Source organism: Dermacentor silvarum, chromosome 4 (assembly GCF_013339745.2).
Source record: "Dermacentor silvarum isolate Dsil-2018 chromosome 4, BIME_Dsil_1.4, whole genome shotgun sequence".
NCBI classification, from domain to species: Eukaryota; Metazoa; Arthropoda; class Arachnida; order Ixodida; family Ixodidae; genus Dermacentor; species Dermacentor silvarum.
In genome coordinates, this window is record NC_051157.2 from 81,245,890 (window position 1) to 81,271,420 (window position 25,531).

At 48.2% G+C, this 25,531-nt stretch overlaps 1 protein-coding gene across 1 annotated transcript in view; it reads right to left on the reverse strand.

Moving 5' to 3' along the window:
- Positions 1–25,531, reverse strand: part of LOC119448722 (Down syndrome cell adhesion molecule-like protein Dscam2) — a 355,923-nt gene that overhangs the window by 206,887 nt on the left and 123,505 nt on the right. Inside the window, exon 4 of the mRNA XM_049666474.1 lies at positions 19,026–19,175. Coding sequence (XP_049522431.1) covers positions 19,026–19,175 — 150 coding nt within the window. The remainder of the gene's footprint in view (positions 1–19,025; positions 19,176–25,531) is intronic.

The following is a 25,531-nucleotide window of genomic DNA, read 5'->3' on the forward strand; positions in this document are numbered from 1 at the left end:
CATATGTGGTCCACCAAGTGTTTTTTTTTTATTTCATGTTCTCCGCGACATCTAGATGAATTAATAAGGATTCCATGTCAGTGAAATGTCATTTTCGCATGACTTGGGAGGAAACGACGTTGAATAATTACCAACCTGCAGCCAAACCTCGTTTGTCCTACATCGCTTCCACAGCATAACGTTTGCCCTGGCTAGTGAAGTCTCCTTTGAAAAGTCCCTCGTGTGTGATATGTGCTTCTGAGATGCGTAACAACTCAAACTTTAACTTGTGATAGCACGTATTGCTGAGATACGCAGCACAGTCACAGCGTAAGCCGGTTGAGCGGCGCAAGAGTAGCTCCAATTTCGGCACCACGCACAACAAGGCCTTCGCGGCAAAGTGTCTTCGACTCGATTTTGACGAGAACGATCTGAACTGTTCGCCCTGTGTTGGCGTCGACGGCGAGCTGCGGCTTGCAGTGCTCTCTGCACAGCAGTCTGCTGAGCCCGATGAAGCCTGGTTGTAGCCGCGCACGTAGCTCTCGATTCGCTTCTTCAGCAGCGGTTCGTACCTTGCGAGGAGATGCCATAACGTGTACCGAAGAGGCACCCAGAATACGTGGCGCACATCTAACATCGGAATAGCGTTGATTGTGCGCTTCGTCTGAATCGCATCGCGTCTGAATCGCATCTCGTCGCATGCGTCGGTTGCAGGCATGTTAACTAGATGGCGCCACCATACTGGCGGAGGATCCGGTCGTCTCCGCCTGTGCGCCGGCCTATAGGGCGCGTATAAAAATTGTTTTTCTTCTGCCTGATAGCAAGCGCTTGCATGGCTCAGTGGTAAAGTATCCGACTCCCACGCAGCGGGCCTGGGCTCGATCCCGGTGGAGAGCGGGTACTTTTTTTCGCATTTCCGGCGACAGCAGTTACGCTTGGGGGCGGCGGCGGCATCATCGCGACCAGAAACGGTTATTGGAATGAGCCCATAACAGCCTTACGCTGTAAAACACACACAAGTGGACATTGAGATCTATGAGCTAACCGCCGTCATCCGCCGAGTAAATGCTAGATGGCGCCACATTACAGCACCGCATCAACCACGGAGGCTTCACCAAGAGACCTAGTATCTGCGCCTTGCTAGCGGAAGCTCGCCAACGTGTACCACAAGCGGCGATTGATGAGTGAGAGCCCGCGTACGTCTGCGATAGCACACACAAGAGAGACCTCAAGTTGCTCTCGCGAGCCCTTTCGTTGGCAGCTTTATGCGAAGAACGTTTCTCCCTTTTGAAATTCAGTTTTATTCTGGCAGCGGCAGCAATGACTTTCATAGGGAGTGAAGGTGTTTATGTGCCTTCTAAAGTTTTCATGCACCCGAATATATTAGCTTGAGTGTACAAAACCCACAATGACAAATAAAAGAGCGTAACTGATACAATCGTAATGAATTTCATTTTCTCAGCCCCTCTTTACGTTTGTCTCTGAGCCCATTGACGACATTACGACTCGCTCCTAATCGAGCCGGCGTTGCACAATAAAAAGATTTCGTTTATTCGATGACCTCGTTCATGTGCTTAATATTGTTTTGTTCCTTTTGCCATTCGAAAGTGGCACAACGTGAAAGGGGAAAAGTAAGGTTATTGAAGCGTCGTTTTTTATCATTTCTTTCTTATTTCGTTTCCTCCAGCAGTTGAAGGCACACGGGCGGCTTTAAGAACGATGTCGCCGTGCTGCTCGTTTACCTATACAGCACCTTACTTTCTTTCCTAGCCATTCAAAGTCAAGGCCCATTTTGGGTTTTAAAACGTTATGACGTTTCCCCATTCCACTACCTTTTTTTCTTCTTCTTGTTCTTTTTTTTTTTTTGCTGCAACAAGTTCCGTTGTTATTTTCGGTCAGCGCTGCAGGCCATTGCACACGAATGTATTCTTTACAGACACCTCCTCCCTTTCCCCTCTCTGGCTTGCAACCCATTCGACAACAGAGGGGCCGCTCTAACAGTTCGCATCCAAGCCAATCCACGGACAAAGACGACGAGGCCAGCCACTCGAGCGTTGCAGCCGAGGCGATCGCGGCGGACGGGGGCGGACTGCAATCGAGTTGCGAGGCAAGCGTGACCAGAGTGCTGTGAAGCCCCGGTGCCGGAAAGTGAGGGCTCGGGGTGCGCTACAAAGGAGAGGGAAGGGGGGGGGGGGGGGGGGCCTTCGCCCACTGGGCTCTCCACTTCGCGCGGCTCGAAAATGGCGTTAGACAATCGTAAACAGTTTACAGCTTCGGGAGCCCGCGCCAATCCATTTAGGCCACCGGCCTTCTGCCCGCCAAAAGAGGCGGTTCTCGTGCGCCATTACGCACACACACATTCTAGCCAGGGGCCAACTGACGACGGACGCCATGGCCTTAAAAGGATTGCCGGAGAGGCTGCGCCGTGATGCAAGTGAAGACGAAGGGGGAGAGGAGAAACAGGGAGAAAAGAAAAAAAAAACGAAACACTGTTTTGGGAGGCTTCCGAATCTAATTAAAAAACCAGGCCAGAGCGGAAAAGCGCGGCTGGCCCCCCCAAAAAACTTAATGTAATAAATTCCGCCTAGAAAAGCTCGGCGATGCAAAAGAAATTACTCGTGGCGTTGAAGTGAGTCCCTTGTGGAATATTTCGGATCTGAATTCGACGAATCCCCAGTCTGGGAAGCATTAATTATAATACTCCCCAAGCGCTTGCGCCGTTTCGTTCTATGCGTGCGGAAATTGGACGTTACAGAAGGAGACCTTGAAGAATTTCGATTACAATTTCAATACGCTCCAAGAGCGGAACGATTGTGCTCGTGTCGTACGGCACTGATGCGGAAGTCGCTGTTTAAAATGTTTGAGTGTAGAAGATAAGGAACACTTCCAATTAGCGCTTGGAAATGACAAAAGCAAAAGAGCTACGCTACTGTTTTGTGTTCGTTTAAATCTCATACAGAGTATACCCGAAGGGTCACAAGGATACTTACACGTTTAACCTAACAGTAGGAAATTATTTCGCCGCAGAAGTGCATTCCAGCTACTGCGGACATCTCTACGCCTCGACGTAAGTTTTCTTGGACAGAGTTCGCCTCACCTCCCAGAACATTGTCTCCTCTTCTATCTTTGTGTTTGGGACCATGTTTTCAACGAGTGGTAGTTTGTATTCGTGAGGAACCGTTTACTGGGATTGTAATGCAAAATGTGGCGCTTTCAGGAGCCTGCTGTTGATGCGTGCCGGTGCACCTTTGGCAACCTCAAGCTTTAAAGCGCCGAAGAGACGCGTAAGCGGTGCTCTGCTGTGCAGTTTACCTTGATAGTAAAGCAGGAGAGAAATGTTCCATTGTATACCTCCCCTGTCGGTGACAGGCTGTAGTCTAGTGCGGGGGAAAGGGCTGTAGGACGGTTCAATAGCGCATGTTTCATGCCTCTCCTACAGAACACGATGAACAAGCTGAACTTGGACACTATCTTAATGGATACCACGCCGTCTACTTGCTCCTCTGCCGGTTGCCATACCAGATGATGCAAACCAACTAGAGAACGAACTGACAAGAAATTCTCGCAACGAAGACCACCACCCACAAAACAAAAGTGGTTCCGAGCAACGGTGTGTGACGCGGTGTGGTTAGCGTCATTGATATTAAGTGATTCTAGCTCTGATACAACCCAATGTTTCTTATTGCTGGTATTCATTAGTTGTTACTGAACACCTTTATCGACATAACCGAAATGCGAAAACACCCATGTACTTAGATTTGGCTGCACGTTAAAGAACCCCAGGTGGTCTAAATTATTATTGCGATAGCAATTATATGGACACTCAAAAGCAGATTTCTGCCATCGGCGTCGCCGTCGCCGTGAGGTTCCGTATGACGTCATTTGGAGATGAAATCGTCGCCGGTGATATGATGATAAGTGGTTCTTGAGGGAAAGGGAAAGGTTGGCGCTATCTTCTGCAGCCCTTGAGGGAGCACGGCTCAGCGCCAAAATGCCGAACGCTGTATGTGCGAGTGAAAGGGTGCGAGGGGCGCGTCTTTCACGGGGAGTGAACGCACGGCGGAGAACAAACGCGCGTTCTGCGCCGTGCTCGCTTAAGGGCTGCAGAAGTAGGCGTCTCTTTTCTCCTTTACAATCACCATATATGTAGAGCAAACGCGCCTTCTTCAGACGCGCGAGAGGCCGTGGGGGAGGGGGAGGGAAGGGAGGCGACGTTTAGCTGCGGCACCAAGTGCCTATTTATATCAGAGGCTCCAGCAATAAAGTCCCTAAAAAAAATAAAGTAGCGCCATTCGTGTCGCCCATGCAGGCTCCTCCTCTCCCGCGTGTCTTGCAGATTGTAAATGGAGCCAGTTGAGGGGTGGCATGGCTGTTGGCCGAAAAGATGGGCTTGTTCAAATCTTTCCGCTAAACGGACTAGAGCGCTGCGGTCTAAAGCGATTCATTGGAAGAGTGTTCGAGAGATAAATACGGCAAGTATCATGCTTTGTAGACCAGTGAAATAATAAAAACGCTTGCATTGCAAAAAACATCACCTCAAGCAAGCAATACTCGATGCGAGAGCCGACCGTTTCCTTGCGGACGCGCTCGGCGCTGACGCTCTCGATGGCAGCGCCACTATCGCCGTGTAAACTCGGCGGCGCTAAGAATCTGCAAGCTTTTCAAGCACGACGCACTAGCTTTTCTGAAGGTAGTGAAGGCGCCATTTTGTCTGTCCACTGCGTTGTTTATTTTTGGCACGGCGTGCGAGTGTTTTGTGGCGGGCGTTCCACCGCGTTCGAGTCTGGCGCGTTGGCCCTGCACGTCTCGCGATGCCGACCTGCTGTGCTCGCAGTTGCAAAAACAGGTACGAGAATGGAAAGAAGCTGTTTTTCCTTCCGCGAGGAAAAGAAAATGCCGTTCGGCGAGAATTGTGGCTACAGCGTATTGGTCGGACTGACTTGAACTCTGCGTCGTCGCGCTGCATTTATCAGCGATGAATGAAATGTAAACAAAGTGTACCGTTTACGAAATACTCGCAACGCCGCACACACGCTGAAATATGTACAGCGAGACTTTATCCAGCAACAGTCACCAACGCCGCACGCATTTTGAGCTAACGCGGACAAAACGCCGATGGCGTCGACAACAGTTCTGCGTGTTGTTGCTACCAAAGCCGCTCACCTTACTTCGTATGACATTGCTGTGTTGCTATCTCATTCATTGCTTCGCCCTTAGGGCGAAACTGTGACATTTTTCCAGAGTCCCCCACTACGGCGTTCCTCATAATCAGATCGTGGTTTAAGGCCCGTAAAGCCCCACAATTTATTTATATTTTATAACCGTTTCACACGATTTTATTTTCTCGCCTCCGTTTGCGCATGCTTTGGGCGGCGGACAGAAATATAACCTCTTGAAAGCGCTCATTATGTTTTAACGTCTTCATAATTCCTAGCCTTATTTATTTCTTCACACGTCTCTTGTCTTTTTTTTTTTTTTTTTATAGTGGCACCTCATGTAAAACGAAATGGCGTAGCGTTTGCATTCTTTCTATCTTATATTGCACACAAACGTCTCGTGATGCAGATTTTCCCACAGTGATGATGGCTTAAACCAAACGTACTCTCCACGGGACGCCGCAATGATGCGACAACGAGTGCCCAAATTAAATCGACCGCTCTTGCGGTCTGCGGTCGAATGAAGATTCAAGCGAGGCGAGGTCGTCTCGCGAAGCGCGCGAGCGTGACATCCGCACGCACCAACACCGGAACAGAGGCGCGGAATCACGTACTACGTACGCAAATAGACACAAAAGCACGCAAACGTTCATTCACTAACGCCCACATCAGTACTAAGATGGAAGCCGATGCTGATGGGATATGCTTAACAGCGGCGCGGTTGCGGTTGAGGAGGAGAGAGTTTGCCACTTGGCGTCGTTAAGTGAGCAAGGAGAGAGCGGGAAGGTGGTGGAAAGAGGGAGCCGTCGTTCCGGCCTTGTCAGGAGGATGGGCGCACAACGAGAGGGCCTGCGCAAGTCGTCATCGTCAACCTCGGGGTCGCCCCCCGCTTGCCAATTAGGTACCCTAACGTGCCCCCCTCCCTCCCCCCTAATTGCCCGCTGGCTTCTCTGGTCCTATGTCGTTGGTATTCGAAGAGCACGCGCGTGGCGTGGCGGAGTGGATCCAATAGCGCAGCAGGCACCCTCGCACCTAGTGGCCTGGCGAGTCCGAATTATTTATACATGCCGCTCGACCTGCTGAGTACGAAGGCGCTCAGCGAGATGATGCGCCGGACGTAGAGGAAGGCGGAAAGGACGAGTCGAGTGGTGGCGGCGGTGAGCGCGCCTGCGGCAGTCGCGTCTCGATGCCGTTGCGCCGACGAGAGGAGCTCACGCCCTATGGAGTTCGTCGCGTTAATACCGCGCAGTGTTGTGACCCCCGCCGGCTCCAGCCAATCGTAAGCGCGCTTTTCCCGAAGGCACTAACGGACACATTTCATAATTCCAAAGCCAGCTCTCCCGTGGAGCGGATTTCCAAACTAATGGCGGCATAGTAATTTGTGTAAACAGCGCGCAAGAGCACAGTTTGCTTGCCCGATTGGATGGAAGATGTAGATGGGGCTGTTGTGATGAAATCACCTGCAAGAGGCAAGTCCCGTTACTTACTTTGGCATTCGTGAGCTCATTGGGGCAATAGAGTAAATGTAGCAACCACCATTCTCCGATCCCCCGTTGCTACGCTTTCCTTCACAGCCGTGTTACCAATCGTATACTTCCATCTGCGGTAAAAGCTGTTCTGCTGATTTAACAGCCTTTTATCCTCTTGCAAACCAGGCTTTTAGAATAATTACCTTTGGTAATCACAGAGCATCTGCACTTCCGATATACCATGGTCTTAATAGTTTACCGTTAAACTCTTTAACAAAACGTGTGCTAAGTGTACTCGTAAAAAAAAAAAAAGAAAACATATTTTTTCTTCCCGAAAGCGAGCACACATTACGGTGAAATGGCCGCTCTCTTCGCGCGGGCATTTAGTGCGTGTTGCTCGCATTACTCGTTCTGCCGTAACCAAAGCGAAATTTTGTTATCGAACCACGGTGGATGACTCGAGATTTTCGACTGCACTGTTTGATAATTATGCTCTTTTTTATTTACTTTTCTCTTGGAACCATGTTTACTTGTCCTTGTTTCCGTGAATGCAGTGATTTGTATCTACCTTGCAATTATCTGACACAAATTTTGTACCAGAGTGCTAGTATTGTTTTGCACTATACCTAAAGAATACACCATTTCCTGCTTTGTTTGACTTGTCTGTTGCATCATACCGTGCTGTTCTTATTTACCATTGTAACTTTGTTTCTATATAACACTGTATATCATCATCATCGTCATCATGTTTTTTTTTTATTTTCACCACTGGAAATGCGGTTCAATGATATATTGGAATCAGTTAAGCAATATACAAATTACGTGTTTAATTTTTTTTTCGTTTTTTGTTTCTGTTTTGTAGCTCTGTTCTTGGATGTATAGCTTTAATTAATTTATTTATTTATTTGCTTACAATGCATACCATAACAGTTGTACCAGAAAGATTTCTTGCAATAAACGTGATATTCGACATAAGACAGTGCTCATAATACACGAAACATGTCTGAAATAGTATAGAGGTTTTGTATCGACTCACACGTTCATTCGCCTATTGTGTCTCGAAATATTTACGGTTTTTGAAACATGCGTTTGAAAAAAAATAAAAAAAGGAAGAACCAACGCAAAAACTACGTTACGACAAAAGTGTAAACAGATGCCTTCCTGCAGTCAATGTAGTCCTTTATCCCTGTTTATTGCAGCGGAATTTCCATCCCTCGCTAGATAACGCGTCCTCTGGCTTCGACGGTACTGTACGGAGTGTACAGGCGGTTACCTCACTCTGCACCCAGCCCCTCAAGGCCTAACCATCTCTCTTCTCTTACAACAGCCCATCGTACGCCGCCAGCCGCATAAATTGCGAGCCGCCACGGGTATACGAGTGTTTGCGCGCAGAACGTCGAGTGGGGGCCGCAGTTTGGCCTGAAGTCCCGGCGCAGCACACTTCGTCGAAACGCTATTCCTCCTCGAGCAAAAAAAAGAAAAAAGAAAAAGGAATCCATGCTGTGAGAGAGCGAAAGCCTAAAGAATGCTCGTTTGCCCGAAGACTACGCATGGGCTGGCCCTCTTCGTGCACTGGGACTTGTTAATGTGGAATCCTGCTGCCGTATTTTCGCCAGTTGGTATAGAGAAAGCTCGCTCAACGCCTCGGTCGTTAGCCTGGTTTACTGCAGTGGCTAACGCAGCCGTGGCGGAACAGAGGCGTTTAGTTCAAAGCTTACGTCATAAACCTGCGAGTTTTGGCGGCACATACAACACGTACGTCCGGAGCAACCACTGACGTGCTTACAACATTAGGGTCTGAATCGTTCCGAACGCCACTGGAGAAAAAATGGACCCGAATTTTTCCAACCTTGTTCACTGTCACTTTGACAGCTATAGCACCAGTTCGCGTACATGCATCGCCCGATTAGACATCGCAGCTACTAAAGAGAAATTTTGTAAATCTCGGCCTTGGTCACGGCGGATGCTTGCCAGTAAATCACGGAGAATGTCCTTGAGTGAGAGATATATTTTTAAAAGATAAATTGTATAATAATGATGTGAAAAGCAGTAGCCGTCACCAGCGTATGGTGACAAAAACTCCTTCATTCATGTTCATCGCAGTAAAAAAGAAAAAAAAGAAAAAATTTGGAATATGTGCTTGAGGCAGATTGAGGGTTTATTTATTGTCCTCTCTCTATTTTTTTTTTTTTTGCGACAGGCTGCTGCGCGGTTTGTTAATAAAATGTTGTAGAGCCGTGATGCTTACCACACAACATACGGCTTGAGCGTGACAACAATGCAAAACAACGTTAATTGTAGAAAGCATTGTTCGCATGCCCTCTTTGGTTGACATATCGAAATGCATTTCTAAAGGAGTATCTCCCACATACGAAGCAAAATAAATGTTAGCCTATCTCTTTCTTAGATTTGCCTAAGTGGTCAGTCCGCAAGCACCGCGCAGAGATTGACCACCTTCGGGAAAACAGTGTGCGTTGTGTGCATATTGCATTGGCCGTTTTCGTACGATTTTGCAGTTTCCCGAGTTCCCAGAGAATGCCTCTGCTCCAGGCTTTAGCCAAACGCGGAGCGTCTACTGCGCAGTGATGAAGGTACGGTTTGTGTTTATTGGCTCAAAGTAACCATTGTTCTAGCGCAAAAGGACGTGCGAAGAGAGGGCGACTGGACGCGTCGTCAAAAACAGGATACCAGCGGACGGACAGGAGGGACAGGAGAAGCGTCCACAAGCGCGGACTGTCAAGTATGATTTATTAAGAAAGGCACACGTATATTTATACACTCTTACACGTCATCTCCGATCAACCTGCCGCGTTGCCATGCTGAAAAAAAAAAGCGTCTCAACTAGCCTGGTCACACACCTTGGCTGGATGACAGAATGCGCGCTAGGCTCCATATTGCACGAACGATAGGCTCTAGGAATACCGTGCCGCTTTGAAGGGGGACAGAGGGAGGAGGCGAGGGGGAAGGGACACTTTGCGAATCACTGTCATAAGTAAGCGTGCGTAATATCATCAGCGCGCGTCCTTCAGCGTTTTACTGGACGGATTTACAGGGAGGTTTGCAAAACAGACACAAATCGTATCGAACGCTACAACTGCTTCAGTTCTCCATCCATTTTGCCCGCTTAAAAATAGCTTTGCTAACTCAGAAACTACATTCCTGCCGTGGATTGAACACTTGTTTGCAGTATTGCAGTATTTTCTTTTCTCGCTTTGAAGCCGAATCTTTGTACATAATGATAAAGGAAAGGAAAGACCAAATAAACAAAGAAAATGACAAATGTATTTTTTTATTTATTTACAACTGCCATGACTTCCATTGTGTTAGACTATAGGGACTCTGGAAGGCCACCAAGTGCGCTTGAACCAGATCCCCCGCTCTTCTCGCGATGTCGCGCCATGGGCGCTCCTCGCATCCTGTATCCTAACGCCTAAACGCATCTTTCCAAAATACACTTTTCTATGCACATGTGCATGGTTATCCGTCTCACTTTAGCCTTGTTCATCTACAACTTGCTACCATGCGCAAGCTGTTGCACGCGTTCCTAACGCCGCTCATACGAATAGAGTAGCCTCACATGTAGAATAGAATAGTCGCTCACATGTAGAACGAATAGAATAGCCCTCTGCCTTTCACTGTGATCTTTTTAACGCGGAAGGATTTGCGGAGGTTGGAGAGTCACTTGTGCCCACACGTGGTGTTTTGATATTGTCGGCAAAAGGCCTCTTGAGAAGTAATGCTCACTCCGAACAGATCGCACCGTGCCTTGGCTGCCAAGGAAATCACAACTAATTACATTCACACAGCGTTAAAATTTCAAGTTTCTTGTTCTAAATGCAAATAGCCTTTTTTTTTTCAGGTTTTCTCGAATACGAAATGAGTATGCATCTGGAACTGGGAAAGTTAACGCTCGCTGCTTTCGAAGTAAAATGACAAGAGCGGGCAGCTGGAGTTAATCAACTTCGCAAACACAGGTAACGTTTTTAACCAACTCGGGTGAATGTTACCGGGAGGACGCAAGGTCCTCCAAATTAGTCCGTGCGGTGCTCCCAATTTCAAAGAAACAAACCTTCGTTAAAGAGGGCAAGCGGCGACTCTGAAATTAAGTTAACACGAGGCTCGCGTGCTTGACCGAGCTGCAGCTAGCGCTCATTTTCGCCGCCGCGCATAAATACCACCCCTCGTGACTCCTCCGCTAACTTCGCGACGCTCCCCGGCCTGCGCAGGTTACTCGCCAGCGCTATCGCCATTCCCGCGTCGCCACTTCGGCATATTCGCTTCGTTTTCCTTTTCGTTGTTGAATTTCTCATTCCGCGCCTTCATAGGTGGGGCCGGAGCTAAACAAAGTCTTCCGCGTGCCTTTCGAGACACGGCGCGGAAAAGGCAAGAAAAGGGTGCAGCGATTCCAGGAATGACTCGGGGCATAACGCCGGGCGGCGGCAGCAGCGTTCATAACCGTCGTTGTTTTCGGCGTCCAAACAGAGTTGACTGCGTGCCGCTCTTCGCAACGCAGGGTCAGAGAGAGAGCGAAGGAACAAGAAAGAAAAAATGACAATGCCGGTCAAGCAAACAGTGCAAGGGAATCACGCTGAGCCAAACCGAAGCAGGCAGGCAAGCAGCGAGGCGCACGACGAAGCTCAGACGAGAACGCGGTCCTCCCCCCCCCCCCCCCCCCTTTCCTTTCTAGCAGTAGAAAGAGCAAACATTGCGCGAAGTTTGGAGTTTTCAACGGTATTCGCTTGTTATGGGGGGAACGCCGGACGAGTACCCCGTTTCTGTTGTTTCGGGTGTTTCTTTAATAGCTTGTTCGCGGAAAATCTTGCCTAAATGCTACGGGCACAACGGCCTGATTCAAGCAAAAAAGAATCCCGTATCGCGCTTTCCTGAGGTGTCTTCCTCTTTCTCTCCCCTTTGCAGAGTCATTTTCCATTATTATGTTCTTTCTGCCGAAGGTTGTTTAAGTATGCAACCTCTGCCTCTACCTCTATTTCCACGCTCTTGCTTAAAGAGAACCTTGTTCGTTTGTCATATAAATTTATTTTCAAACAAAACGCGAAGCGGAAGAACAAAATGAAGGGGTTCCCGCTTTCACTGTGATTTGCGTTCGTTTTGTTTATGTATAGATTGCTTTTAAGGATGAATTTTATTTCGTTTATACTTTTATCGCCTTCGTGTAAGACAGGCTGATTGCTGGCGCCCTCCAGAGGTGATTGCGTGCCATTATGAATTCGCATTTTAATTGTCACTTCCTTGTCGCTCAACGATAACCATCGGTGCGCGCACGGAGCCATCCACCGTCACGCCTGGATTAAGCAGCCGCACGCCGTTCGGCCGTGCACGCCAGGGAGTGGCTTTTATTTTAACGAGGCGCGCACCTCGGTAACGACCTGCCACACGCTCGTGAACCTGGTTCTGTACAAGGCCTGCTAAGCCTTAGCGCACCATCATGTGCACATATGTGGATATACGCTTGCTATGTAAAACTTCGCCATAACTTTGCTCGTTCTTTTCCTTTTTGTGCCAGACGTAATTCTTCTTTTTCCCCGGTCTTCGTGCACACCTCCGCGTGGAATATTAATTATAAACACTAAGATTCTGTTTTCTTCGTTTTGCAAGGTTATTTCTATATACGTAACAGAGCGCGCTGTTTCTATGAAAGTCACGCAGCGACGTAATTCAGCTGTAGTGCTGCGCTGCAAAATTTAAAGACTTTAGACTAAACAAAGCGTGAAAAAATATCTGCTTAATAAATACAATGAAAGGCAGCAGACGAAGAAAAGTTTTCATAAAAGCACACCAGTATAGCGAACTATCTGCAGCGAACTTGACCTGCGGCGCTATAACGTAAAATTATTCCAAACTCCTGACGTCAAATTTACGTGACCACTGACGCAAGCATCGGGCGGTGACGCGCAGCGTTGTCTAAACAACCCAATCAAACACTCTCCTCATTTATAGGAGTTCATCCTTGTTCGCTTTCAAAACCAATAACAGTGCCTACACTCAGCGGCTTTTCTTATCTAATTGGCTGACAAGAGGCGAGGAGCACGCTCCAGTGGAGAGGGTTTCAATGGGGCAGAGCCAGCACAGTGAAAACAGATAACCGCATGAAGAGGGTGGTGCCAACTTCTCCGATTGGTCCGCTTCGCCTTACTTAGCTTGCGGTGGCTGGTTGAAAATCGCGGCGGCTTGCAGCGGAAGGATAAGAATGCCGCTAAAACGGATCCTCAGCAAGGAAAAGTTGGCAGAGCGATGTCGTATGCATGCCGAAAGGGCCCGATAACGTTTTACTGCCACGCAAAAAGGTTTATCATGCGCAAATAAATACATGTTCACCGGCAGGTGCGAGTAGAGAGGGCCTGAGCGATCGGCGGGCAGCCATGTTCTATTCCTTACGGAACGGGGCAGTCTGTGGCTACTCACAAAAATTTTCAGTTTTGTTCGGCATATTAATGCATTTTTTTCGCGTACCCGTCACTTTCACGTGGAGAGTTTTCGCGGTTTTGTGAGGTCGCGTGAAAGACAGGCGAAGTGGGCGTAGCCAGAACACATTGGACTAATAGCAGATGGCTAATGGTGAAAAGGCGTCGAATGAGGAATGATTATTTTTCTTTCGTGCGGTTTAATCATGCAAAATCAGTGTGCACACGTTATATCAGATGGGGAGCTATCGCGGTTTTCGTGACGTCACGTGACAGACAGGCGAAGTTGGGAGTGGCATGGCATGGCAAGAACTTTATGTTGGTCCAGAGAAACTAGGGCCCGGGGGCAAAAGCCCCCAGCCTAAGTCGGTGGCTCCGCCCACGTAGGCACCGGTAGGCCAAAGGCTTTCCCAATGTCGTGAGCTCTCCGGACGGCCAGGAGTTGATCTTGGAGGACTTCGCTGGATATGCGTCGACTCCAGTCCTCCTCACTGTTGAGGTCCGAAGCCCTTTGGTTGGGGAACAGCCAGAACATATGATCAAATAGACACGGAGTGTGTCCACAACATTGAAATTCCGCGGGAAACTCCTGGTCAATTTTGTTAAGCACAAACGGTGTAGGTTAAGATTTAGTTTGAAGCATTCTTAATGGGACTGCCTGAGCTCTGTTCAGCTTATGAGGGGGGGGGGAGGAAAAAACCTCCTGCCGTCCCTATAGTGTGAGGTGATTTCGTGAAAAGTGCTAAGTGGGGCTTTGTAGGAGCCACAGTCATCCTGGAGCAGTTCCCTATCTGATGCGCGGCATGTGAGATCTCGCACAGCAGAGTGAGATTGCTCGTTAGGATTGCAGCCATTGGGGCTGACCTAGTGGCCCTGATGAGCCGGAAACCAGACTAAGTGTGAGCTATCCAGTTGATGGTAATTATGAGTATTAATACTGTGTATAAGTAACTTGTGTGCTTCCATTGAGATGAAGCCGGCGGAGTACGGAATCGGAGAAAATCGCCGAGTTTCTCCTCATTGTAATTGTAAGTGCTATGCTTGCTTCTTCGGCGGCATGAATTGAGCTCGTTCTTAGTGACACCGCGCTTATTAATTTACCATTCTCATCGACCACGGCAATAGCGTAGTGGTTGCCCGATCCATAACTAGTTGCATCTACAAAAAGAGCTGAGCTTTGTTGTTGGTGCAATTTACCCAGAATGCATTTGGCCCTGGCGTCCCTTCTGCCCTTGTTGTGGACAGGATGAATATTTCTAGGTATGGGGTCGACAAGTAATTGTGTCTCCACCTCCTTGGGTAGCTTGAATTTAGAGACGTCTCCTACTCGAGGCAGAATTCTGACTTCATCTAGAAATTTGCGCCCTGACTTAGTGTTGGATAGTCTTCCAATTTGTGACATCGAATGCGCCTCAATGAGCGCATCTATAGTGTTGTGAAGTCCTAACTTGTTGAGGAGTTCGGTACTCGTTCCATGCGGGAGCCCCAGAGCCCTTTTGAGTCCGGAGCGTATAAGTGCGTTCAGCTTAGCCTTCTCGCCTTTCCCCCAGTTCAGGTATGATGCAATGTACGTGACATGACTTATGAAGAATGCCTGATATGCTCTGATGAGATTGTCCTCCTTGAGACCTGCATTTCGATTTGAGACCCTGACCAGGAGCCTTAAAGTACTGTTGGCCTGCCCTGTGAGACGGTTTAGAGCCGTAGCATTACAGCTCCTTGCGTCAATGAGAAGACCCAGAATTTTAATTGTGTCCACTCTTGGTATGACCCGTCCTGTGTTGTCTGTGATTGTAATTGGCAGAGTTTCTAAAGATGCAAGGTTCCTAACACCCTGTCTCCCCTGTCTAAAGAGCAGCAGCTCAGATTTACTAGGTGATAGCCTCAGTCCGGTGCCCTTAAGGAAGGATTCTGTGGTGTCTACGGCTGCTTGTAGTGTCTGCTCTAGTACAGCGAGTGACCCCCTGGGGACCCACACTGTGATATCGTCAGCGTATATGACTTGCCCTGAGCTCGGGATTTTGGCCAATTCCTCCGAGAGCCTGTGCATGGCAATGTTAAAGAGGAGTGGGGACAATACCGAACCTTGTGGTGTGCCGCTGTTGCCTAAATTGTATGGACCGCCTGTGACTGTCCCGAGTTTGACCCGAGCTATCCGATTAGCTAGAAAGGACCTCACATAATTGTAAAAATTGCTTCCCAGGTTCAAGGTTGAGATTTCATGCAGCATAGTTGCGAGTGGCCCGAAAATGTTTTGACCAATTGTGGAGGCTAATTGCAGAAATTGGAATCAAAACAACTTGGAATCATTTTATGTTATAGCCCCTGGAACCGTCTGTTACGTACCGACAGACCCATAATGTGCATTGAACAGCAACATCTTAGAATGCGAAACGTTTTAGGTCGTCAACGCTAGGGAACAAATAGTATTTCGCGCAGTGCGGTTGTAAAGAAAGTATAAAGGCCACTGTCGGAGTCAACCTTATAAACACATCGTGCGCGACCAGAACTGACCCCTCTACCTTCGCTTTAGTACCCACGCTGTGCCAATGAACCTCTTTCTGAACCATCTGTTAAGCTGGAGCACAGCGCTAAATCTTCGTATTAAAGCACTAAGGTATATTGGACAAGAAAGCATCTAAAAAATACGGCAGACTGCACGAGCGATTTGCTTCAAGCTCTCCGCAGTGTGCGCCGTCTTTTCGACGCCGAGACCAACTTTTCGCTGGCTAAAAGCGGCACGCACACCCGGCGGTCGGCCCCGCTCCAGGCTGCGCCTGTCAGTACCGTCGACGAACAATTCTAATTCAGATTCCGCGGCCGGCGCGAGCAGCTTCTGCTGCTTCCCCTCTTCGGCCCCCGCGCAAGCACGACTTCGACGCGAGGGACTCCTCTGCATTTGACATTATGCAGCGCGCTTCGCTTCCGCGCCGCCGACCGTCTCCCAACCATCGCTCGACTGCGGATAACTTGTCGCTCGAACTCGTTGCATACACAACCGCGCAGTCGTACGCGCGCTGGGGCGCGTCAAACTCAACCACGCTGTCGCTTCCCGAAGTTCTTCGCTCAGCCGCGGGATATATAACCCACCGCAAACGAGCCCACCTCGTTAACATGTCGACGCGCCAGGAGTACTGCTTTTCACTTTCTCCCTCTCCCTCCCCATATCCGCCTCTCTCTATCTTTCTCTCTGTCACGCGCGCGCTCACGCTTTATTTTCGAATTTTTGCCGATCGCAGTAATTTTACCCGTCTGACGCTCGCGCCATGCTCTTCACTGGAAGATATTCAGGTGGCATGAACCGTGCCAGCTAGATGTTTTCTCCATTCCATTAAAGTGGCATAGTGCTGCTTCTCCCATTTGCCTCGTTCAGCAGGAGCAGTATAACAGGAGCCGCCGTGATTGCGACAGTAGTAATTCGACAGCCCGAACTTGCCTCAAGCTTTGTAAAGCGGGAGATTAGGAAACAACCGGTGGAGGTTCGAGAACGACGAGGCGTCCGCACATCTCGGAAGCGTGGTTCGAAGGAAATTACCAAATAGGTTATTGTTAGGCGGTGGAAGAGCACATATTGTGTGCGTGTCTGAACGTTTGTGTGTCTTATACATGTTTGCTCGTTTCTGCACGCGCAGCGTGTGCGTACGTGCGTGCTAGGGGGAAGGAGGGGGGTTGAAGTTCTTTTTACTAATTTGCCTGGTAAGTTTGATAGTCCCACGTGTATTAACGTGTCTACACCTTCAAATTGACTGAACCGGCACAATATTTCGTGTGGGAGATATTATACATAGTTATTCATTATTTATTCGTTCATTTTGTTCTGAAGGCGCAATTTTATGAAATTAATATGGTGGCCCAGCAAACTGGAGATAAAGAACCAATTCGTGCATTTATGCTGTTCCGTATCATCATTTCACGTAAAGAGAAATCGCAAAATATCAAAACCCAGTATAATGTCCTAAAATACTTTTGGTACGGCATTATATATTTTTATTGCGATAGCAATTCTATGGACACTCAAAGCAGGTTTCTGCCGTCGCCGTCGCCGTGAAGTTCCGCATGACGTGAACGGCGATGAAATCGTCGCCGCACGCCGTATGCTGTATGTGCGAGCGAAAGCGCGCGAGGGTCGCGCGCTCTCACGGGGAGCGAACGCACGGCGGAGAGCAAACGCGCGTTCTGCGCCGTGCTCCCTCAAGGGATGCAGAATTAAGCGTCTCTTTCCTCCTTTTTACAATCACCATATATATATATATATATATATATATATATATATATATATATATATATAACAGAAAACGCGACTTCTTCCGTCGCGCGAAAGGCCGTGGGGGGGGGGAGGGAGGGGAGGTGACGTTTAGCTGCGGCACGAAATGCGTAATTGTATAAAAAAGTTGTCGCAGTTTCACCTTAAAGGCGAAGCATCAGTTGGGATAGCAAATTTGTAGAGAGCTATACGGAGTAATGATAGTAGCTTAATCAGCTGTATAAACTTGGACATGCAGCAGCACCGGCAACACGCAGAACTGTTGTCGACGCCGTTGGTGTTTTGCCCGCGTTCGCACCGTTGCTGGTTCTGCTGCATGTCCAAGTTTATACAGCTGATAAAACTACTATCCTTACTCCGTATAGCTCTCTGCTAATTTGCAATCACAATTGATGCTTCGTCTTTCGGGTGAAACTGCGATTTTTTTTAGATCTGGACATGACATTTGGTCTTTGGTGGTTTGCCTACGCTCCACCAAAATAAATGCAAAATAATAACCACTCAATGGCAATACTAACTTGACTTTTTTTTAATTAGCAATGATAGTGTTTCCCCCGCATACAGGAGAATGTACGAAGAATATTAATATATCTGCAATACAATATTGCACTGCAAGAAATCACACAATGTCTTAAACAAATCCCCACGCTGTTTTTGTGAGCTAATCTGATTGCGCAGCAAATGTGATCACAGAATATATAAGCAAAAATCACTTAAATGGCTAATTACAAGCGAAAAGCAACCATTGTGCCCGTTCATAAGTGGCGCCAAGCCCAGTAATTCCGCGGGAGAATTTTGCACTTTCGCTGGGCGCAGGTCTCCGGAAATCCTTCGATTAAGAGAAGGATCCTCCGCCCTCCTTTTATTGCGATAGCAATTATATGGACACTCCAAAGCAGATTTCTGCCGTCGGCGTCGCTGTCGCCGTCGCCGTGAGGTTCCGTATGACGTCAACGGCGACGAAATCGTCGCCGCGCTCCGGACGCTGTATGTGCGAGTGAAAGGGGGCGAGGGACGCGCGCTTTCACGGGGAGCGAACGCACGTCAGGAGATCAAACGCGCGTTCTGGGCCGTGCTTCATGAAGGGCTGTAGGTAAGTGGTTCTTGAGGGAAAGGGAAAGGTTGGTAAGGGCATGCAGAATTAAGCGTCTCTTTCCTCCTTTCCATATATAGAAAGCAAACGCAACTATTTCCGTCCCGTGAAAGGCTGTGGGGGGACGGGATGGAGGGAGGGAGGGGAGGCGATGTTCAGCTGCGGCACCAAATACGTATTTATATAAAAACGCCGCGCGCGTTCGATGCGAACGCGGGCAAAACGCAGTTATGCGCGTTGCTGATACTGCTGCATGTCCAAGTTGATACAGCTGATAAAACTACTATCCTTACTCCGTATAGCTCTCTACTAATTTGCTATCGCAATTGGTGCTTCGCCTGTCGGGTGAAACAGCTATATTTTTTTCAAATGCATTCTCTTTTGGAGTTATTTATTGATTTGTGCCCCCTTTAATTCTTTATGCCCGTAGTCGAAGTGACACCTTTAACGCCTTTCCTAAACTTGTTAAAAATCCTCAGTTTAGCGGGGCTTAAAGTCACCGCCTGCAATGTCATTAATGGTCCAGAGATTTGCTTTAAAGTTCTATGTCATGCATAGTTGTTAAACTTATCAACCCCCTTCTCGCCACTTCACAAACTACTTTTCGAGCACCTACAGGTGATGACCTCGTGAACATCTCACCTGTCAATATGAGCTGTCCCACTGTCACGCTCTGCGACACGGCACCGGTCAGGCGATGACGGGTCTGGCAGCGATAGGTGCGGAAGCCATCCTGCTGGTCCGTCTCACGGATGAGAAGTTCGCCCGTCGGCAGCACGGCGTACTTGGAACCTGCAATACAGTAGTGGTGTCTGCATTAAACCCAGTGTCTGTCATCTGAGCCACCGAATATTTGATTCCCTGTTATCTGAGTTTTCGAGAGGCCTTGACAGATGTCTGAGCGGCAAAATGCAAGGTAAGCTGGAAAGGGGGCGCGGGGATGGAGGGGGGGGGGGGGTATGGCTTTCTGTGTATTGCGATGACGCCATGAACAAAGCGTTAGCACTCAAGGCAAGATGCTCTTCGGCGTCGCAGAGGCTGTGTGGACGCAGTCAGACCTAAGAAGCATATAACCCAGTTAGTCATGAGTTGTGATGCTACGTCCATGCTGGTTTGTAAAGTCAACGTCGCACAGATTTCAAAGCGCTGCCGTCTCCATTGAAAGCAAATTGATGGTAAGACGTTTATTTGTGTATTTTCTAGTGAGTTTTTGTAATTACGCAGTAACGATATTTAGATGTCGCAGTACAAGCGGTCATGCCATGTTTTTTTTTTTAAAAAGTAAGCTTTAACAACCTAGTCGAGCCAAGTTTCGCCGTCGCCAGCAATTTGACCTTCATTTGACCGCAGCTGCACCGTAACCTTGGCAACGCATCCCGTGACTCGCCGCGCCGAGCTCCGCCGCCGCCACCGGCTTGGCACATGCGGTCTCCGCAGCTGGGTCATCGCCTGACCACGTGACTCGCCGCGCGCCTTGCTAAGAGGAGCGCCGCCCTCGCCTAGTCAGTGCGAGCTTGGCCATGCACGAGAGCGAGGCCGGGCCGTCTTCTGTGAGCGTTGCGCGGGAGCGGGAGGCTTTGAGCCGTCGTCGGCAAGCGGCGTCTGACCATCCCGCGGATATCGCCCGGCGAGCGGCTTCATTGGAGAGGGTCCTGAATGCCAAGCGCGCGAAGCTAGCACCGCAGACTGAGGAAGGGTGAGCCGTTCGGCTCGAAAAACGCTTGGACCTGTTGGCTTATAATTTATGCCTGGCTTAACGATGAGTGTATACCTAAGTATAATAATTACAGCTAAATCAAAGGTGAATTAAGTGAAACCAAGACTTACGCAGGCTCCAAGCTTTCGCTTTGCATATCCAAGGTTAGCCGAGCTAAGCCGCAGCCATTTTTTTTTATAAAGTCATGCCACGTTTTTTTCTTTGTAAAGCGCGTGAAATCATCGGCTCAAATCACATGTTCAAGTAATTGTTTGAATTCCAACTATTCTAGGAAGAAAAACTACTTCTTGCCTATTGCTGAGGGAATGAAGTCACGTCAAACGTGGCAATAATTAGCAGAAAAAAAGTCAATTTCGCCCGAAGGGCGAAGCATTGTCAGCGATAGCGAGGTTTAGCGTTACGCTCGAACTCCTCGGACGGTGTTCCAACTATATGCGAGTGTGACATGTTGGCGCAATGTAGCACACAAGGCAACTGATGCTGGGCAGTAGAAACAGCGCCCTGGCAGGTACCAGACGTCTCACGACGCAGGCGTCATCAGGAACGTCGCCAGTGACGTTGCAGGCTTCGCACCTGGATGGTGCATTAGACGAGGCCAACGGCAAACCGTCGGCGTTGGTCGGTGCCCAGTGAAACATCAGATATCGTTAACTTGGCGTTTACTGCCCGTTGAGCAGTGCGTACACACAGCAGCTCACCAGGAGCACTCGTGCGCTTATAGCGGCGTGCGCACAACGCTCGCGCCAGCAGCCGAAGACAGAACGCTGCTCTGGCTCCTCCAATGAGGCCTTGAACATAGCGTTGACGGTGCATTGACGGAGCCAAAAGTACTCCGGCCTAACTCCGGCCCTCTCTGGACGCCCACTTAGCCACGGCGCGCGAGCCGGGCATGCACCACCGAGCGCGGCGACACGACTACGGTGCCGACGAGGACGTTTTTGCACCTGAAGCATCCGTATAATTCCCATTGAAATAAAATTGCCCTATTAAGCAATATTCTGCAGTCTGAAGTGAACTGGGGTCACATTGCGTAACCAGAGAGTTCAGTTGACCCGAGCTTGAAGTTCGTGTTTGTCTTTGCCCCTCCTGGACAAAACTGGCACAACAAATCGCGTAAGCAAATGTGCACATAATGACACAAGGGGTCCTCAAACGGTACCTGGGTGTGTTTTCTACTTTTAAACGTTAACTATGTGGCCTTAATCGATGGACCCCCCCCCCCCCCCAAAAAAAAAAGAGGGAAGGAAACTGAGAGTTGTTTATGGTCAGACAAAGGTTGATCATATTATCTTAGAAAATAACGTTCCGCGCACTCTGAACACTCTACGAATGCGCCTATTGGATTATTCAGAAGTCCATATGATAGACAACATAGAACTTTTGCTTTTAATGCGTAAATTCGCTTCACTTCTGTGCGCCATTCAGACAGAACACCACCGCTACGCGTGGACTGTTGAATCGGGGGTCAGAATTACAAAGCCAAGGGTCACCTACTGAGGCAGCACTGTAGGCAAAAAATTAGGGGCAGCTTCAGACTAGTGGTGCGACGACTGGGCAAACAGCGAAGCGGACGACCCCACCTAGCTATGAGCACAGTGAAGATAAACTTCGCTTGGCCGAGGTTATGCTTCAAGACTCGGCCACGTTTTGCGCAAGATTACCCAAGAATAATCGACAGCCCAAGGAGTAACGAACAATCGGTAATTAAAGTATCTGGACGCTTCTGGACGCTCAAACGCTTTTGCTCGGGTTCGTGGGCTCGTAACTCCGGATCTTCCGCGAATCGCCAACGTTTCGCCGCCGCTTCGGTGGCGCGATACTTGGGATCGGACCGAAGTCGTCTCGCTCGCTCTCGAGTAGCGGCGCGGCGGCTTTCGCGCCACGCTTCCTCTTTTTCGGGAGTGACGCTCTTCTTCGGCCACCCCAACTTCGTGGCGATGTGCTCCGCGCGGACACGGCGGGGCTTTTGTGTCGCCGCTGCGGCGACACGAAGCTATATATTCCGTGGGTCAGTGCAGTGACGTCACGGCTTAGCTCCACCTCTGCGCAGCTGTGGCAACCACTCCGCACTGACGCGGTGACGTCATGGCTCGGCAAAGCTAAGGCGAAACGATGCGGGGCGCGCGATGACGTCACGGCTCACGCAGCTGTGACGAGGCTCGGCGCGGTCGGCGCAGTTGGGGCGAAGCGTTGCTAGGCGGCGCATGTTGACGTCATCGCCAGGTGGAGGTTTTGCGGCGTACATTCGACGGACCATCCTCGAGCTTAATCAGCTTCTCTAGTTCACAGGAGTATGTGTCATTGCGCTTGGACCCATTCTGCACTACCTCCCACATTTCGGCGTTACACCTGACGGCAAACGCCCAGGTTAAACAGCTTCTCTGTTAAAGGTCGTTCGTTGACAGCTCTACCATTTAGCAGTGAGGCTAACTGCGCATCGCTGGAACGTCTGAGATAAACGTGCGAGGAAGATGTGAGGATTATTTACCGCTCCACTGCGACTTCTCGACCTACGTGGTATAAAACATTCAGTTAAAGGCGTTTAATGTACTGAGGATTAAAATTGATGCCATGCCTTTGTTCTATCTCCTGATGCACGTCTACCATTACTGGCTTTCTCTCCATCTTTATTAACCCTAGCACGGAGCAGTTGTCTAATGCAATCTCTATCATGTCAACCTGTTTGTCTTCAATTTAAACAACTGTTCTTTCTCTTGCTATTCCGAATATGCCGTGTCGATCGGCATTGATCACTGCGCCGAAGCAAATTGAATAGTTAAACATTTGTTACCGCATTGCGCGTGGTGTCCTGCTGGACATGAAATATGTTGTGCCGACACAACAACATCCCTACATTTACTCTATCACTGCTGCGCTGTTCTTTCAAAACAATTTAATCGCTGAAACATCCGAGAGGCTATCTTACAATTCGAAGTGTCTCACAGGTAAAAAAGAAGAAAAAGAAGTGGAGAAGATAGACACATGCTTTGCAACAAATAAAAATAAAATGCACAGTAGGCGGCAAGAAAATGTCACGGATATGTAATGTTATTTATATAGATAGATGCTGATATCCTTATAATGATACTATTTATGTGCTTGCGTTTGTGTTTGTGCCTAAATATATTTCTGAATTTTTTTTATTGTTCTTGCCAGAGTAGTGTACTTGCGATTTCGGGATAGCCGGCAATAAAAAGGCTTACCTCGGAATTTTTATAGATAGAAAGTTATAAGCGAGAGTGTAATAAATAAAGGGGACACATATTACGCAAAACTGTAAAAAGAAATCTGTTCGCGTTACCTGAAAAATTGGGTTGGCTTCTCTAAGCAACTCGCCTGTCTTACAGGCAGAGCATGATATACAGGAGCTCGAAATGGCAAACGCAGATTTTATCCTTTCTCTACTGTTATCCATCAACCATAGAATCGAAATTTGGGTGATATATGATCCCTTGAGCATAAGTTATTATTGAACGAAAAAAAGTAATAATGCGAGCAAAGTAAATGACAGATTAACAATGCAACGGTGTCGACAAGGACATGCATGTTGTTTCAAGGTTGTCTGTCAGTCATCACAGCGAACTGTGCCTCTAGTACATCTTAAAGGCTTAGCTTTCAGATGACCAAGCAGCCATTCTTTCAACGGCAGAGTAAGACTACTAGGCATATACTTTCTAGCTTTTGGTCACTGTTTTTTTTTTCTTGAAGAACATGCTCCTCTGTACTTGAAGCATTGAAACTTGTGCACTTGAAGCATAAACGTGTTTATCATCAAGAATTCATACAAGTAAAATTTGAATCTATTAGTTAGGTCTTGGCAAGCATCTTTCCTTTAACCAGTCATACAGGCGTGTGCTTTCTTTGAAAGTGGGTCGCGCAAAATTCGTGACAAAGAATAATACTTGCTGTCATGGACTAGCATAGATACGGAACTGCCATCGGGAGCCATAAATCGCAGCCCCGGTACGCACGCTGAAAACCCTTTCATACATGCGAAATGTGCTAGGCCGCATTAAGAGCTTTATATAAGTATCGCGCGGAAGATGGCCGTTTGTTATGTGCCCATCTGCGAGCTTCACTACGAAATTCAGCAAAACAGCGGGGCAGCCATATGCCTGAAAACATTCCGCGACACCCGACTGTCGTTTGCCGTAGACCATCCTCGCTGCCAAATGTAGTCTGGAGAAGTCTGTTTTTACATTGGACCTGTTCAATTCATTAATAATGTGGAGCCGAAAGAAAGGAATCCTGAACGAGCCCTCGACTCTCCATAAAATAGGAAACGAGACCAGCCCCTAAAAACCAGCGCCTCCTTTTTTTTTGCATCGGAAGGAAAAGAAATCTTGTAAAAAGAAAGATTTCTAGTCTGTTTTGGACGTCAGTTCAGCATCAATCTTTTTTTTCTTTCCTTCCTGCCTCTCCAAAGGCTAACAAACTTCAAAATTACAGTGCTCTTCTTATTTAGCCTTTTCACGCAAGTGAACGTATGAAATATTAATGACTTTGAATTTCAGGGGAAGGTGCGTTTGCTTTGCAGCGTATTGACTTTTCTGTCTTTCTTTTTTTTTCAGTCTTTTCGTGCGCAGAATGACGTCCGCCTGAGATCTTACTTAGAACTTAGGTAAGCAGAAGCAATGCCGCAGCAATACTATTCACGTGTATTTTACTGTCGTAATAAATCGAGCGCGATAACGGATCGGAGACCGTTCTTTATGCGTAAGGAAATAACTGTAACGCCCGAGAAATTTCCGAGAGGAAACCAAAAGAAACTGAACAACCTAGGCATCGCGCACCGGCAGTTCTCCGTGTCATTAATACTTAGAAATTTAAGCACCACCACTTCGAAACGCGCGTTCTCATTTCCAATCCCTAAGCCACGATCGGCTGCCGGATTAACGGCGCTGCTTCAGTGCAAGTCACTGTAATTACTTCCCGAGATTACTGCCGTCTGGGTGCATTTTTTTGCTCGCTTTTGTTTTTATTTCTCGCGATCCCGCCCTCTCCAGTAACTACGGAAGTAATTATTTATTGGAGCGCGCAAAATGGAGATAGTACTCATTTTGAAATTCAGATACTCTTTGTGTCAGTTATGCTGTGCACATGGTATAAGCCGTGTTTCACGAATGCGTGCGGACACTAGCCAAGCGACAAAAATCGGAGTTATGTAGTACATGACAATTTTTTCCGTACTTTTCAGACGTATCATTCCCATATGGAAGATGAATGCGGTCATCAGCCTAGAGGGCAGCAACTTAAGCCTGCCTCTTTTGTCATTGTCAAATATTGTCACTTGCATCAGTCATGCACTTGACAATGTCCAGCATCTACGAGGCAAATTCACGCGTAGTATTAAGAGATGAATAAATATATTTGAAAGAAAAACAACTACCATAAAAGAGAGAGAGAGCGACAAAACTTTATTTTGATGGGG